Below are 15875 nucleotides of genomic sequence, written 5' to 3'. Positions count from 1 at the left end.
TGGGAACAATTGTCCGATGGAGCTAATTACCTAAATGTATGTCCGCCCATTTTTAGCGCTAGATTTACAACTCAATTTGGCCGTCTATCTGGCCGATCTGCGAACATAAACAACTGGCAATGGTAAGTGATGTTGACGGCAATTCCCTTCATTAGCATGCAGGCCGCTGGGGGCGCCAGGCCATAAAAAGTACGATTCCCAGGCGATCGGGCATCAGTTTGCAATTGAGGAGACAGCCAAACACAAGCCTTAGCACGCGATGCAGTGGCTTAACTTGTTCTTGATCTTCGGAATCCTGGCCATGATCGGCAGCCTGGGTACCCTGACCACCGCCGAGCCATCGCCGGAGCCAAAGGGTCGTCCCTACACCACCCGACGTCCCAGGAACGACAATGACGACGATCGGCGCTAGCAACTAGATGCCGCAGAAAGGAAACAGGATAATCCCTCCAAGGATACACCCCGAAGATGCACTGATCCACAGCAGATTCAAAAGGCACATCAACTTTCGTTAAACTTCAAATGTTTCGGAGCTGAGAAAACGCAATATGTTGAAATTCTACTCATCTAGTGGGATTTCCAGATATAGTATTACCAGTCACCTACCCCATACCCATTCAATAAATATCCTTTAATTTACAACAGAGTTTTGATCATTGGTTTATTCGATAGTTTGTTTTTGTCATAGTTCTAGAGTTAAATTGGTCAGCTTAATAATACCCTGACACTTTCGGGGATTGATCTGATACTGATAGATTGGCGGATGAAGCACCAAGACCTTACTTGACTTGACTTGATTTCTTTGGTTGTGCGAGGGTTTTCATATCATTTCGTATTTTGTATTTGTTGGGGAAGTGCGTTTGTCGTATTTACCATAATCTATATATATATATTTGATTCTGCATTCTGTATTCGAGTCTGACCATTAATTTATCAAATTTAATTCAATAGTTTCCGTTTTCATTTGCTTAGCTACGATAGTGTCTTTGTTTTTATTTGGTTACAAAATAATTTCAATTTATCTAAACTGCAATTGCCTCTCCAGTGTCGACATCAGCTTGTAAATGTGTGTCTGTGTGTGAGTATGATAATTAAAGATTTAAAGCTAACTTTACAGTTACAATTACAATTAGTATTACACCATAGCACGTACTATATATGCGATTAATTAATCTATTCGAGTTGATTCCGGGGGAGGATAGATCTTATGTCTATGTCGGCTTATAGTTCGTAGCTCTATCTGATTTGATCAAATTACTCTCATCTTACTTTGTATCTTCTGCTTGACGCATATGTATGTATCTGTATCTGCTGAATGCTTGTATCTTGTAGGTGGGTCTGACACTGACTTGAATATAATTGATTTGATTTGCTTGTCGTAGAATCTAAGCTCAAAATGCAGCTGGGAAGGTATTAGTCGCAGGTTTTTTTAGGGAAGTTGAGGATTTCATGCGGGAAAACAGCTGAGTATCTTTGGTTGAGGTTAATGCCTAACTATCTAGATTTTCGCTCTCATTCCGGGGACTCCGAGGAGGCCGATATGCCCCCCAGGCTGCAGGCCCCCACACTGCCCGCACTCGTCGACGCCCCAATGTCGCTGATGCTCTTCACGCGCCGCCTGCTCTGCTCGTACAGCATCTGCGCCTCGGCCACGCCCATGCCGTCCAGTGCACCCACACCGCCCACGGGCGGAGCGCTAACCCTGTGACCTGGTGGCCCGTAGTTGCCGCCCGCCGTGGGTATGGGTGGCGGGGCAGTCGTCGGCGGTGGCAGGAAGTGGTGATAGTGCTGCTGCTGCTGCGGGTGATGATGCGGATTGGAGTACTGGTGGCCTATGGTTGCGTATATTCCCCCGCCACCCTCGCTGCTGCTGTACGAAGGCGTTGGGGAGGTGGAGTTGCCGAAGGAGCTCCGGTCGCCGGACCGATGGGGCTTGCTGTTGAACCGAAAGGCTTTTGAAAGGGAACTCTGAAAGGGTAAGATTTATGAATTAGTTTTTAGGAAATCTAAAAATGCTAATTTAAGAACTCACCTGGGATCCTTTCCATGCCGAAATCTTTTGATTTCCAAAATAAAAATGAAAAGAAACAAAAAATGTATTAAGTTATCTAAAGCTAATCCCTTATTTTTAAGAAATATCTCCTCATATTTATTAAACTCTTAACAAACTGTCGTGAAACTTCAGTTGCTACCAGGTTGTTTTTTAAATTTTGTTTTTGACTTTTCATGTATTTTTATGTATTTATGTTGGAAGTGTAATTATTAAATATTACTTAAATCATTTTGGCAACAATCATGCTTATTTTTAAAAAAAGAGATTAAATGAAAAATTACTTGACAGAAAATAATACTTATCTTTTTAAGGACATGTCTATTCTTGGATTGATTTAATTTTTAGTTTCATTTCAAATTGTTGTTTTAAATTTATTTTTATTTGTCTAACTTTAATCTTTAATCTTAGATCTAGAAACAATAAGTTGTTGTGCTTAAATCATTTAGAATAGACACCGACAGACAACGAAAGCTTCACGTCAATTCAGGCTTAGGACACATCAAATATTGAATAGCATTTAAGGATATTTTAGACATAAGTTATGTGGCTAGTTGGGGGATACAATGGGGTATTGTGGGATATAGTGGGTATCGATTGTTACTTACCCTGAGGCTGCCGCTTGAGCGGCGATCTGTTGTGGCATAGTGCTGCAATCCGCCGGGTCCTGTCAGTGGCACTACGCCGCAACCGGAACGGATGCCTTGACCCAGAGTCGCTCTACACAACAAACATGGCAATTTCGAGTTCGATTTGCGAATATTTTGCATACATTTTATACGTATGAGTGTGTGTGTTTGAGTTTGCGTGTGTGTGTGTTGTGGTTGTGTGTTCGAGTGGTTTTTGGGGTTCAATGGTATGGCATGTTGTTATGGGTTTTGGGTGCATGTTGTTTCGTATTTTCATAGGCAGGCAGGCAGGCAGGCAGCACAAAGTAGACAGGACACAGACAGATTTGGAGATTTTGGAGATTGGTTAGTGCGTGGAGGCGGTGGGGCACGGCAGGCAGAGCAACAGAGATATCAAATACAGAGCAAGATAGAGATAGTGAGAGAGAGAGAGAGGCAGGCACACACATGGACACACATGTATCAGTTTGGTTGTGTTTTGTTGGTTGTTGATTTAATTAATTGCATTAATTTTGGTATTTTGTTGATTGTTGTTGATTTGTTGTTGATTTGTTGTTGTGTTGTTGGGTCGTGTTAGACATTCAAGCATAGTTAGCAACAACAACAAGCCGTTGATTCGATTACAATTGGAAATTGAAGAGGTAACAATATGGATGGAAAAGCAAGAGAGTTGAGGATAAATATAGGAAAGATTGAAAAAGAAACGGGACAAAGACAAAAAATCTGGTTAATCGATGTTGGAGAGTTAATTTTTAAATAGATTTTCGGATATTGTATGTATCGATAGCACAATAAACTACTTGTAGCGTAATCAACAACAAAAATCAAATCAATATCTATGGTCTATGGTGAGAGAAAGCCCCCGAATCAAAATGGAAAGTAAGGTTCAAATCGAAAAGAAAAGATTTTCTAACAGACAAGAAACCATCAGCCACAAATGTATCTTTTTTTAAAGCCTTATTTTTTTGTTATTTGTTTTTAGTTCCAATCACACTTACGATCGATATAATGTATTTGTATTCATATGACAATGGTTAGACTAGGTCAAGCTACTTAGAAACATTGATAACACATACATAGAACTTGGATTCGTGTCGTGTGACAGTTGTGTGTTTAAGAGAGAGATAAGCTACTTAGTAAGCAAGTTTTACTTACAATTGACACTGTAGTTGCAAAATTGCAAAAACCAAAATAACGACTTCTTAGAGAAAACTTATTGACTTATGGGAGAGAGTCCTGCGGTCGTTTAGGCAAGCGCTCAAATGTATGCTATTATTTCTTAAATGCAATTCAACTAACTAAAATATCCAGATTATCTTCACTTTTTATTCTTTGGACTTTGGACGCCTAAACTTTTCGTTTAAATTTGTTAAAGTTTTCCACAACTATCCATACAATGTTTTGTGTGTGTTTTTAATTTTTGTGAAACTTTAGAGACCGCAGAACCAACTCACTTAAAGCGCCTCACAGTATGCAACAACAAACATGGAGTAAATTAATTAACCACGGCAATGTATGTAGATGTATGTGTATGCTCGTGTCTATGTATATGTATATGTATATGTGTTTGTGAATGTGTGGTCATGTAATTGGTCTTTAAGGTTCAATTGTGCGTTGGTGGCCTGTCTAACCGAGCTTAGTAAACAGGGAGGGCTCCCTGTATCACAGTGACCTAGTGTGTACCGGGGCTAGTAACGAAAGCCGCCTAATTGTGTGTCTTTGAAACGGTGTACAATGGCATTTTTAATGCAAAAAACTTGACTATCTTGTATATATCGATTACATTGACGAAAAAGTCTTAATTATGCGGTTTTGTTTTCTTTTTTAACTACATTAAATGCTTGACTTGTAAATCAACCTAATTAAATGCAACGTTAAGCGCTCCTCGGGGAGTTCATTTCGATATTTCGGATATGCAAAGCTTGGACACATGGTTTTTTGTTTTATATTTTTCTGTTTAATTGCGTGCTTTCCTATATTCGATGCCTAAAGCACTTAATAATATAATGTATGATTGCTAATCGAGTCGTGATTATTCTGCCGTGAATCAACTATCAACTACTCGTAATGACAAAATGACTAGCGCTGTGCTCCAGTTATTGTTCTCTCCCTAAAGTTATTATCGTATCATCATCATCAGCTTGGCTAAACAAATCAGTATGAATCCCATTTAAAGTTTTTTTTGATTTTTTATGTATTTTTTTCTCTTTGTATTTTTTGTGGTTCATGCGGATTTAATGGCCCTGCAATTTGGCCAATTGTCTGGAGGCTTCCATTTGAAATTCTTCCATTTGACAGTAAATAATGTATCTGCATTTTGGATATATAGAAAATATACGAAATCGGTTTTTTGGGAAAGAAAAGAGAGAGAAACACATGGCCACGAGGGCCGCCATTAGTGGAATTTTGCCTTTTTCATAAAGCATATTTTCATAAATTTTTTCTTAAAATTTGTTATCTTATGAGATTGTCTAAGACGCGTACGTTCACATGATCAACAAAGAAACACATTACAGATCTATATTATCTAATAGAAGAGACCGTTACATACTTATGCACGAGTAGACAGATAATGATACAGAGATATGACATCGCATGAGGTTTGGGATGAGTTTCTCTAATGATTCGAATAGTTCGAGTTTCTGCAGCCATGAGATGGGGAAGAAAACAGATGGATAGTATATGCATATAAGAAGCGGCTCAAAAATTATCAAAGCACTAACTAAACGTATAATAGCCAGAGATGTGTCTTCTAATGTGATGATGACAAGAAGCGTGATTATGAAACAATAACTGATTAGCTCCCACAATAATAGTATATCCTAACAAATAATGAGCATGAATGGTGTCTGGGGGGTGCGGAAATTAATAGTATCGGGGAGGTTATGTAAGCGTTCGGATATGGAAATACAAAAACGGCAATAACTCAATCAAAAACAAAGACAACTCTAATCAAAACGCTGTATTACGCTACATATTTATGTATTCACATTTCACATGTCAGACCCGAGGGATTACACCAAAAGGATACTCGACACACGCAAGGCACAAGGAGACACACACTCGCGCACACACTGGCACTCAAACACGCACACACACCCATACAGAAGAATATCCTATAAAGGACATTCATTCTCTCGCTAAACTTACCGTGCAGGCAAAATAAGCGCATCAAATTCCGTGTTTAGATGTCGCCGTATTATGTTCTTCGAGGGGGGAATACCCAATGCCGTGGCCATGGTGTCACCGGAAAAGGATGGCTCCAACACCACCAGCCCGCCGTGCACTCCGCTGTCTGCAAGTGGTTGATATTACAGAGAAGGAGAGAGAGGGAAGTGGGTCAGAAACCGCAGTAATTGCAGCCATGAATGGCATAATCAAACGGCAATCGATATGCCCAACGCACCCTTCAAATTGTCGGCGTACTCGCCCAGGTCGATGGATCGCACCCAGCGGATGAATCGCTGGTTAGTCCAAACAATGGGGTCCGTGTCCACCGTCTCCGATTGCACTCGGCGCATGGCCAGCGTCTGTCTGTCGTACTTGACGATGCGCAACACGTGGATGCCTGGAAAGGAAATGGAATGGTAAATAGAGAAGGGCATTTGGTAATGAACAATATGGATAATTAAGGTTAGGTTACAGGACACTGGGACTCTCATAACAATTACCATGCACAATGCTGGCCTGATGGAACTTCCGTGTGACGCCCAAGAACTTCTCCAGCTCCTTCTTGGAGAGCGTGTCCAGCATTCGGGCATCGACCAGGGACTGGACGAACGGCTCCGCATACTGGGGCAGCCCGATGTCCGGCAGCCACTCGGAGGCCACCCAGGTGTGTCCCAGTTGCGTGATTAGCGGATATCGGACCAGTTCCGGTCGCCGCTGCTCCTCGATGGCCAGCCGTAGCTTTTTACGGTGCATGGGATGGGCCAGTCCCAGTCCCGCCTCCAACTCCACATCGTTTAGTTCGAGAAGGACTTTGCCGCTCTTCACATTCTCCGCACACCTGGCACTATACTGGGGCATACCCAGAGCCACCTCCAGCCAGGCCAGGACCTGAAAGGATTCATGATTGAAGAGTTTTCTTTAAAATTAAGAAAGTTAATTATGGGAAATACCTGTGTGGCACGCCAGCGATCGATGGGCAACTGGGAGGCCTCGCGCAGCAGACGCAGCTTCTCGGCGTAGCCCTCCTCCGTCAAAGGATTCCACGAGTAGTCGGCATCTTTAAGGGATATACGGTTAAATATTATTTTAAATCATATTATAATCTGTTCAACTCACATTCAGTCACTCCATCAGCGGATAGGGCCTTGCTCTTGTTTCGGGATCGAGCAAAGACCCGGGATATACTTCCCCAAGTACCGCCGCGACCATTACGAGCCCCCAGAGGGCCACTCTTACTGGCGGCGGCAAACTTCCGGCTTATGGCGCCACCACCAGGGCCTTCGGGATCCACCGGAGAGCCCAACTGCTCTACCGACCTATTGAATTTCGAAAATAATTAAATGATATTTAATGAACACACTATGCTATTAATTTAAGCCTGAAAATGTTGGTAAAATAATCTAAACCAATGCCGCTTAATGAGGCTTCAGCGTTCATCAGTCATCTAATGACATCTGACCAGTTTGGCAGATTAAATTAATTTGCATAGTTAAACAAGCTAATTAGCTGTGAGGTTAGAGTTTACTGAACGTGCTTGGCAAGAGTCCATTGCCACCAACAAACACATTCAATTATAATGTGGAATTTCAATAAAAATACCTGGAATAAGCCGCTGAATTCAGAGGAGATAGTGTGGGGCTCCGTTCTTTGGGGGTTCCAACTAGAAACATTTAAAAAATAATAAGCCTAAGGTTTAAGTGGTTTATAAATGGTAACCCACTCACATTGATACATATTCTGGCTGGACACCAGCGAGATGCTGTCCGGATCCACCGTGATGCAGGGACCATTGTCACAGGTTCCGTCACTGAAATTCAACTCCCCGCCGGTGCTTTCGCGATCGCTGCTGTTCCTCAATCCGGAGTCATTTGAACAGGAGTTCCGATCCCCTGCCGTGGCTCCGGAGCCGCCACTCAGACTGCCGCTAAAGGCGGACAACGAGTTGCCACGACCACTGTCTTCGGTGGTGCCCCGAATGCCGGCCAAGCCACCACCCATTCCGGAGCCGGCCACCATTTGGCTGAGCATTCCGGATGCGGCGGAAGGTGGAGTCAGTGGGGCGAACGAGTGGAGGCTCTCCTGGTCAGAGAGGCATCCAGTCAGCTGCCGCCGAGCCTCCTGGAGCTGTTCCTGCAGCCTCTGGAGCTGGAGATCTCGGGAGGATAGTTGCTGGGCCAAAGCCAGAGAGCGCTCCGCCTCATCCCGAGCCTGCTTCAGGAGCTGGAATCTCTCGCGGTCCCGATCGCCGGAAATCTTCGCATTTGTCGTTTCCGTTTCCCGAACTCGCTCCTGATAGTTTCGTATGAAGTCGCGCAGCTCCTGCTCCTTCTCTTGCAACGAGGCGCATAGTTGCTTCACCTGTCCCAGTAGATCGGACTTGTCCGTCCGGAGTTTCTTGCGCTCCAGCCGCATGGTCAGGAGCTGATTCTTGACGGATCTCAGCTCGGACTCCAGCCGTTCAACGCGCTCCTTGACAGCAGATCCTTCAGCGGATCCACCTGCCTCCGTGTCAGGTGTGGCATCCACACCACCGACGGCTCCATCTGTGGAAAGTTCAAGGAGTCGCCTTAGCCGAAGCAGTTCGGAGTTGAGACGCTCGTTTTCCTCGCGCAGCTTCATGGCGGACTCTGGAAATCGAATGCAAAACTAGTAAGTTATGGGAAGAGGAGTCTTAATCCTGGAGCAGGATTCTCAGCTACAGCTACCAAGCTGCGGTGAAGCGATGATCGTAGGAGGAGTGCAAGCCAGCATTTAGTGTCACAGAAGGTGTAATTAAAAGGACTCTTTAGCTTTTCCATTAAATTACACTTAAAATTACATTACGAAACTTCTGTGACTCCCAATTCATAACTTTCAGGAATATATTTTCGAAATTATAAGGACTACTAACTGGCGTACATGCCTTCTCTACGATACTCTACTCATTAGCCATAATGCCATCCTCTAGCCGCCCACTACCACTACCGGTTAGCGATTCCCTTGCATTTGTACACGGTTCCCAGGCCAAGTTTCAAAACTAAAATGCAGAACTTAAGGAATGGGGAAACTGAAGCAATCTGTAGGGCATACAACGAAAGTTTCAGGACCAGCTGATGCCTGCCGAGCGTTTTAATATGCAAAGTGGGGAACTGAAAACTGAAAACATAAAACTGAAAACAGAAAACTGAAGTGAGAAGTGAAAGCGGAGGCGTGCAATCCGAAACACATTGAAAGTTTTGCAGGCAAACTGAAAATCAGTGTAATCATAACATAACCAGGCCAGTGCAATGAATTGGCAAGCACTAAGCGGATGAATTGCTAGCCAAGTGCCAACTACTTTTTGTGGTGGAATCTGGGAGTCTGAGATTGGGGGACATGCGGGCTAATTGTGATGAGTGGTGATGAGATGCCATTGCTGCAGAGCGGAGATGCAGATCGAGATAAAGGTTGGCAGCACAAGAGCGGGATGACGTGGTTGGTGGTTGGACTTACCTGATCCGGGCACATGGAACCTTGACTCGTCGTTGCGATTGCCGTCGCAGGACTCCTCCAGCAGGAGCAGGGCCGCCGAGGCGGCGGAGGTCGGCGAGTGCGGTGGTCCCACCATATTCATACTCAGGGCCAAAACGTCCGGGTCCGTTAATTTGGCAATCGAGCACACATCGTTGGCATTTCGCTTGTCAACTGGTTACGGCATTGTTCAGATACAGATATATAGATACATACATAGATGGATAGATGAGGTAAGGTGGGCTGTAGGATGGTTATCGGTGGGTGGCTGGGTTTTCAGGGATAGGTGGACATTTTCGGGCTGACCCAATAAGTAGTTCCAAACAAAACAAATAAACGGCAATCGCAAACAACAACCACAACAGCAATAGTATAAGAACAATGCCAACAAACGAGGATAATGGTAAATGGGGCTTGTCTGTATGCGTGAGTGGTTTTATGAAACGACTATGTGTTGGTGTGTTTAACAATGAGTGAGTATACGTATGTGTGTGTAAATCGGACTGACTGACAAATAATCCCATACCAGACCATACCATCCCAGGTGGAAAGGTTATGGGGACAGCGTGCAGGACACGAAATTAGATTTCCTCTCGAACCGAAATCGAAAACACAATACCCCGAAAACGTACAAATAGGATTGAAAAGTAAATAAACAACAATTATAGCAGTCGAAACAGGGAAATGAATTAATATTGATTTTCGGTACATTAATCTAAATGCAAACGAGTCAACGAGTAATGGCAGGAACAATGAACTCATAAGGATGCATTTACGAGGTAGATGAGCAATTCGATTATCTATTTATTCCCAAAACATCATAATTTCCCCAGCCCATAATTCCAATCCCCAACCAGCTTAGCCCAGGTCACAGGTTCAACCATGTGAATAACTGATGATGAGTCTAAATTGATTGCACACACACACACAAGGACACTCCAGGATAATCATTAATACACAACAACAGGGCCACACACGTGGAAATGATTTTCTTTTGCCTCACTTTTTTCAGCTTTTCTGCTTATTGATTGTCAGCATGGATTTATTTTATGGCAAAGGATTTAAATTAAAATTTAATTAGCATTTAATGCTTCGCATAAAATCATTATTAAATGCATGTGCACATATTTAAATTGAGGTCAGAATGAATTGGAGGGTTTGAACTTTATAGCCCACCATTTGCCAGACAAACATCAACAGTTTTAAAAGAGTCTGACTATTTTAAATCCCCCAAAATAACAAAAACAGAACCTCAAGTGGAGGCTGTTAAATTGAGATTCGGGTTAGAGCTCCACTCAGTTTAGATTTTAGCGTTTAAGTTTTCCAAGCCCAACTCGACCGCAACCACTTTGGGTCTACACCAACTTTTTTCACCTTCCCGCCACGGGGAAAGGGAGATGGAGGGCCCGACCCTCTGCTTCGTTGACTTTTGAACTGCAGCACTCAAAGTGAAATCGGGGAGTGATGGCGGGGCATGGGCCATGGGGTGCTCCAACGAAGGCCATTACCATCCATTTGTCAGATTTTTGAAGTGTACATCACTTTGCCATTCTGATATAATCCGATGCGTTGGCCAACCCGGCCACCAAAAAAAGGCACTTTGCTTGCAAAACTAACCCATGGCCCCCCTGGCTTACGGCTCTGGGATGTTGTGTCTGTGTGCGGTCAACCCAAAGTCCGATTTTGCCTTCCTCAAGTCTGTGGCTTTTATCTCTAGCACTTGCCACATTTTCATTTTCATTTTCATGACATAACAACACACACCATCTCGTTGCAATTACATTAAAAACTGCAACTGGATGGCAACTGAAATATTTAACGCATTTTGGGAAGCAAAGAATTAAATCAGAATCAGAATTTCGGTTTGAAAGGATTCAATCAGGAACGCTGATTTAATTCCTCTCCCTGGTCTATGGTCCCTGGGTGGGGGTTGGGGGGTTAGTCCACTCTACCCATTCCCACGGTGGCCAGCATTTGCTCATTCATGCCACAAAGATACCCCGCCCCTCTGCTCCGGACCTCCTTCCTGGGCCCGCAGCAATCTGCTGATTGCTCTCCTTTCCCCCAGTCGTTTACACATTACAAATGCATTTGCATACACTGGGGAAAAAATCAATCGCTTTTAATTATGGATAGTGTGGCTTCTACTTCCTCCCTCTTATTTTTGTTTTCTTAAAAAGCTTGCGAGTAAATTTTGATTTTGAAGAAAAAAGGTTAAGGCTTAAAACCCACTAAGAAAAAAGTTGGAAAGTTAATGACTTGTATTTATTAGTATTTTTTCACTCTGTTGATTTACCCATACCCCAAGTCATACCCAAACTCAAACACACACACACTTACCTGCATTGAGTGCACCAGCGCTGGAGGGGCTGGGTCCGGATCCGGACCCGGAGACGGTGGCAGACCCGGAGCCTGCCGGCTGAGCCAAGTGACCTGCGGCAATTAAATTCGAGTTATTCGCATGGATCATGGCTGTGTGGCTGGTGTTGCCGGTGCCATTCGGTAATTGCTGCTGATGCTGTTGCTGCTGCTGCTGATGCTGCTGCTGATGTGTCCCAGCGGCAGGTTCTCCTTTCCCAGGATACGCAGGTGACCTGTGGTGCTGTTGCTGCTGCTGCTGCTGCAATTGGAGGGGCTGATTGTCAGCGGTCATGGGTGGGGTGAGGGTCTGGTTGCTGCCATTCGAGCTGGCCGGCGATGAGCCGCTCTCGTTGCTGGGCGTGAGGTCTCGTTTAGAGGCCAAAACCAGTGGTGACGGCTTGACAGGAGCTCCTCCACTTGCTCCACCCGAGGTCGAAGCAATGACAGAGTTGTCCAGCGAAAGTAGTGGCCTTATGGGCTTGTTATTGTTGACCGAGCCCGTCTTCTCCTTCAATGTTGTGACCACTGAGGAGTCCAAGGATTTCACAATTTTCTGTAAGAGGTTTTCAATAAAATAGGAATTTGAATTAAATGCAATTATAAGATTGAATTAATGGCTAAGAATAGATAGAAGCAAGGCCAAAATTAATGCTAATCAGGATAGTGCAGGAATAAATCAAACACATCTATTTAAAATGTATTTTAAAGAGCAGTTTAGTCAGTGGATCACTCCTTGACACATTTGCTTTGAAAGCCGAGACGAGTGGGATTTGGAAATTAGAGAGTTGATGAAATAAACAGTGTATAGACCTACTAATAGCCAGAAACAGATAGCAAGAGGCGGATGGCAAAGAGAGACAGAGATGTACAGCCCAAAAAGTTGTCAATTAGTCAATGAGGGATGCAGATTGAAAGGAATTTCTGTTTTTTGTTTGTTTTTCAGTTTTTCAGAGCAGGCGGGCAAGATGAAGTGGTGCGCCAAAAATGAGGAAAGGGAGATAGCTGTGTAGAGAGTGGGTGGGTGGATGGGTGAGTGGAGGCATGCATCCCATCCCCAGACCCCCCCCCTGGAAAAAAAAGCAATGAATGAGGTCCAATTAGGTTAAACATCAAGTGCGGATTCGTTTGGGGAAATTGCTTTTTGTGGTGCAGGCAGACAGGTTCCAGTACGAGTATCTTTTCAATGGCAGATGGGTGATGAGATGGAGGGGATGAGGGCGGGGTGGTGGTGTTGTGAAGAGATGGGAATGGCTATCTTCGGGGTGCTGGTTGTACTTACGGATTCGCCCAGCTTGTGCAGCGAGGCGTTTATGCGATCCGGATTGCGCGGCGGCGGCTCTGGTGGCTCTGAGGCTGCCATCGTTGGTCCGGCAGCAAGACCGTTGATTTGCATGCTAACCACCACCAATACACCCAAGCGCACAGGCACCACCGCACGCACACACACACCCACGCACACTCGAGCACTCGGGACTCACTCAGCAATCGCACCAACCGGAAATCGGGCGTGTGAGTGGGCGGGAAGGATGATCTCGAGCTCTCTCCTTGATGCCTCAACTGCCACAACTCTGAACTAATCGATGCTCAAACATTCTGACTTGGCACTACACAGAGAGAAAATTATCACAATATCAGTTACAATCGGGCCAACTAAAGCACTAATTTTTGGCTATTAAGGTTCCAATTCTTGTTAATAAATAAAAATAGAAACTAAACCATTGACGATTCTGATTAATTTTGCTTTGTCTCTGTGTAATGGCCAAAAAGGCCTGGGAAGTGGGTCAATACGTACGCTGAGCTGGAGGTCCCTCTTGTCCAGCAAACTCCCATTCAATTACCAGATGTCCTGCGAATGTCCTGCAAGTAAACAAAATGGGAGAGTTTTCAGTCAGCCTGCTAGTTCTTTGCTTTTTTTTTTCCTATTTGGCAGCCTAACTAATTTGGTGCCCCACACAAATGGCCATAAAAACTGAGAGGTTTTCGAGTCCCCAACGGGCTTAGTTGTTTGTTAGCATGTTGGCCATAAACCACCATTTTGGTAGCTTTTTTGGGTAGCTGTTGTTTTTTTCTTTTTCAAGTTGCATGTCAACGCTCAGTTCTCGGAGTCTAGTTCTGCAGTTGTCCCTGCAGTTGCAGCTGCTGTTTCAGCCTTTTCAGCTGTTTTGGCCCGATTCGGGGGACTGCAGTAAAAGTTAAATTACAGCCCGGGCGGGCTTTCAGCTACAAGAGCGGCAAGAGTCTTAAATGGGCGGAGTGACAGCTGTTAACTGGGCACGAAGCGTGTGACAGGCCGGGGAACTGCCACATGAAGTGCTTGAAACTTTACACGCTTACAAATCATAGGTGACACGGCATAAGGTTATCAGTGAGAAACATCCCAAGCATTAAAAAGTTCAAGCAGGCGGGTTAAGTACACAACTACTCCATTAAATAGAATCATATTTTTGCGTCAACCTTTTCTTTCTCTGCTTTTCTAATTAAACACACACTCGTATGTATTCAAAAAGGTCTCCCCATAAGCTCAGCAAATATTAGCCAAAATATTAGCATAGTCCCTGGCCAAAAATTACCTTTTCAATTGGCAGATCTGCCTCGGATCTCAGCCCCCTCCTGCCAACCACGCAGGTACTTTAAGTTTAATCCGCTTTAAGACCTACAACTACCACAAAGGATGACCAGGAAAATATGTTGCGGTCATGTTCTGGCTTCATGTTTTTCTTGCATTTTTCCCTAAAACCCCTGATCCAAATGGATGGATGGCTATGCCCTATGCATAAACATATATCCGTGTATCCTGGCCAGGACCAGGACAAGGCTTAGGGCAAACAGAAGCGACCTCCGCAACTGGAATCCAACTCCGAAAGCACCTTGACGACGAGACCACAAACATTTATATTAAAGTAGCAACCCGGGCTGGTTACGGGCAGGGACCCATGGGTTGGGGGTGTGGGTGCTTTTGGGTGGTGTGGCAGCCACACTAATGTGGTGTGCACCACACACTAGCAAAAACAAACTTTAATCATAATAATAACAAGGAACTTTTGCGTTACATCCGTGCCACGAACACAGATGAAGTTCTCTGAAGTTGTACTTTTGTCGGTGGCAGACTAAATATGAATAGGTATTTACGAGAATGTTGCACACAGCCAGGCCGCAGATAGATATGGATGGGGCCATGGTTAACTTAACCCTTGGCTGCCCGGGGCAACATTGCATTAACTACCTAGTCTGGTGGCTGTGATTTTCCTCTTGTTTAAATTTTTTGGCTGCAACTTGCAATATTGTGTGTTTATTTTATTTAAAAAGAGTTCATCCAGCAGAAAGATGGAGAAAATAATCGCAACCCAAGCAAACTTTGGAAACAGTGTAGGGCTTCTCAAACCTTTGTTCGAAGCATCATCAAAATTCAAAAATTCCTTTCAAAATTATGAGTGTCCCTGAGGGAATCGCGGGAGCCTCGCCCGGCTCCAGAGCCTCGGCCTTCTATGTCCACCTCCAGGATCCGGTGAAGGATCGTCCGCCCGTCGAGCTGCAGCTCAAGCACCACCGCCCGTCGCCACGTCCCCTGGCGGAGCGGCAGGCGGCGGCGGCTGAGCGTCGCAACGCTTTGGAGGATCTCAAGGTGCAGGAGCTGTCGGTCCGCTTGGCCAAAGTGGCCCTCCTAACGGACCGTTACCATCGGCACACCACCAAGAGCTGGCTGGAGGCCCGGGATCGTATTAGCCGCGACATGGACGCCCATGTGCGCCGTCGTACGACCCAGATATCGAACCGCCTGAAACACCTATCCGAGCACAATGACGAGGTGAAGGCCCGCAAGGAGGAGGCCCGGCAGGAGCGGTTCCTGCGGAAGCTAGCCCACCTCTACGAGGTCAAGACGGAGAGCACGATTTCGCAATTTTGGGGTAAACTTTAGGACTAAACACTACACAGTAAGAAATTAAATACATTTTTTGCATATAATTGTTGGGAGAGTGGAAAGTTTGTATCTCAAAGATTATGCTTGGGATTTTCACTTTCCAGCTGGCAAGTTTTTTTTTTATTTTGTAAGGACGCTTTTTTCCGCTTAGAAAGTTTGCCTGTCGAACTTCCAGTTTCTCGCTCGAGTCCTTGTCATCGACATAGTTGCAGCAAATCGTTCGCCAACTTTCGAACATGGCCCGTTCCCCGTTGCC

General features: G+C 44.7%; 3 protein-coding genes across 8 annotated transcripts in view; 2 read left to right on the top strand and 1 right to left on the bottom strand.

Annotated features, from left to right (window-relative positions):
• The first annotated feature begins 196 nt into the window (after positions 1 to 196).
• On the top strand, positions 197 to 646 carry LOC6494744. The gene has a single exon (XM_001959712.4). The coding sequence runs from the start codon at positions 260 to 262 to the stop codon at positions 410 to 412; it is 153 nt and encodes a 50-aa protein (XP_001959748.1). The 5' UTR covers positions 197 to 259; the 3' UTR covers positions 413 to 646.
• LOC6495867 (kazrin) overlaps positions 636 to 15875 on the bottom strand; it is a 39681-nt gene continuing 24441 nt past the window's right edge. For 2 of the 6 annotated variants that reach the window (XM_014908037.3, XM_001959711.4), the window contains 14 exons: positions 13493 to 13557; positions 12980 to 13304; positions 11680 to 12253; positions 9322 to 9513; positions 7575 to 8477; positions 7450 to 7510; positions 6967 to 7166; positions 6801 to 6907; positions 6351 to 6738; positions 6086 to 6247; positions 5830 to 5974; positions 2659 to 2770; positions 2033 to 2056; positions 636 to 1968 (listed from right to left, as the gene is read on the bottom strand). In XM_014908037.3, coding sequence (XP_014763523.1) covers positions 1513 to 1968; positions 2033 to 2056; positions 2659 to 2770; positions 5830 to 5974; positions 6086 to 6247; positions 6351 to 6738; positions 6801 to 6907; positions 6967 to 7166; positions 7450 to 7510; positions 7575 to 8477; positions 9322 to 9513; positions 11680 to 12253; positions 12980 to 13093 — 3438 coding nt within the window. In that variant the 5' untranslated portion in view covers positions 13094 to 13304; positions 13493 to 13557 and the 3' untranslated portion in view covers positions 636 to 1512. Of the gene's footprint in view, positions 1969 to 2032; positions 2057 to 2658; positions 2771 to 2832; positions 4990 to 5829; positions 5975 to 6085; positions 6248 to 6350; positions 6739 to 6800; positions 6908 to 6966; positions 7167 to 7449; positions 7511 to 7574; positions 8478 to 9321; positions 9514 to 11679; positions 12254 to 12979; positions 13305 to 13492; positions 13558 to 15875 lie in introns of those variants that run through there. The other 4 variants (XM_032450269.2, XM_014908038.3, XR_001408714.3 and 1 more) reach the window with 4 other exon arrangements.
• Positions 15060 to 15663, top strand: LOC6494745. Its single transcript, XM_001959710.3, has one exon. The coding sequence runs from the start codon at positions 15128 to 15130 to the stop codon at positions 15614 to 15616; it is 489 nt and encodes a 162-aa protein (XP_001959746.2). The 5' UTR covers positions 15060 to 15127; the 3' UTR covers positions 15617 to 15663.

Source organism: Drosophila ananassae, chromosome 3L, assembly GCF_017639315.1.
Source record: "Drosophila ananassae strain 14024-0371.13 chromosome 3L, ASM1763931v2, whole genome shotgun sequence".
Taxonomy (NCBI): Eukaryota; Metazoa; Arthropoda; class Insecta; order Diptera; family Drosophilidae; genus Drosophila; species Drosophila ananassae.
This window is presented reverse-complemented; position numbering and strand designations above follow the sequence as displayed.

Excerpts from the sequence above, each read along its gene's own strand:
- LOC6494744 (XM_001959712.4), top strand. The coding sequence starts at position 260 with ATGCAGTGGCTTAACTTGTTCTTGATCTTCGGAATCCTGGCCATGATC.
- LOC6494745 (XM_001959710.3), top strand. The coding sequence starts at position 15,128 with ATGAGTGTCCCTGAGGGAATCGCGGGAGCCTCGCCCGGCTCCAGAGCC.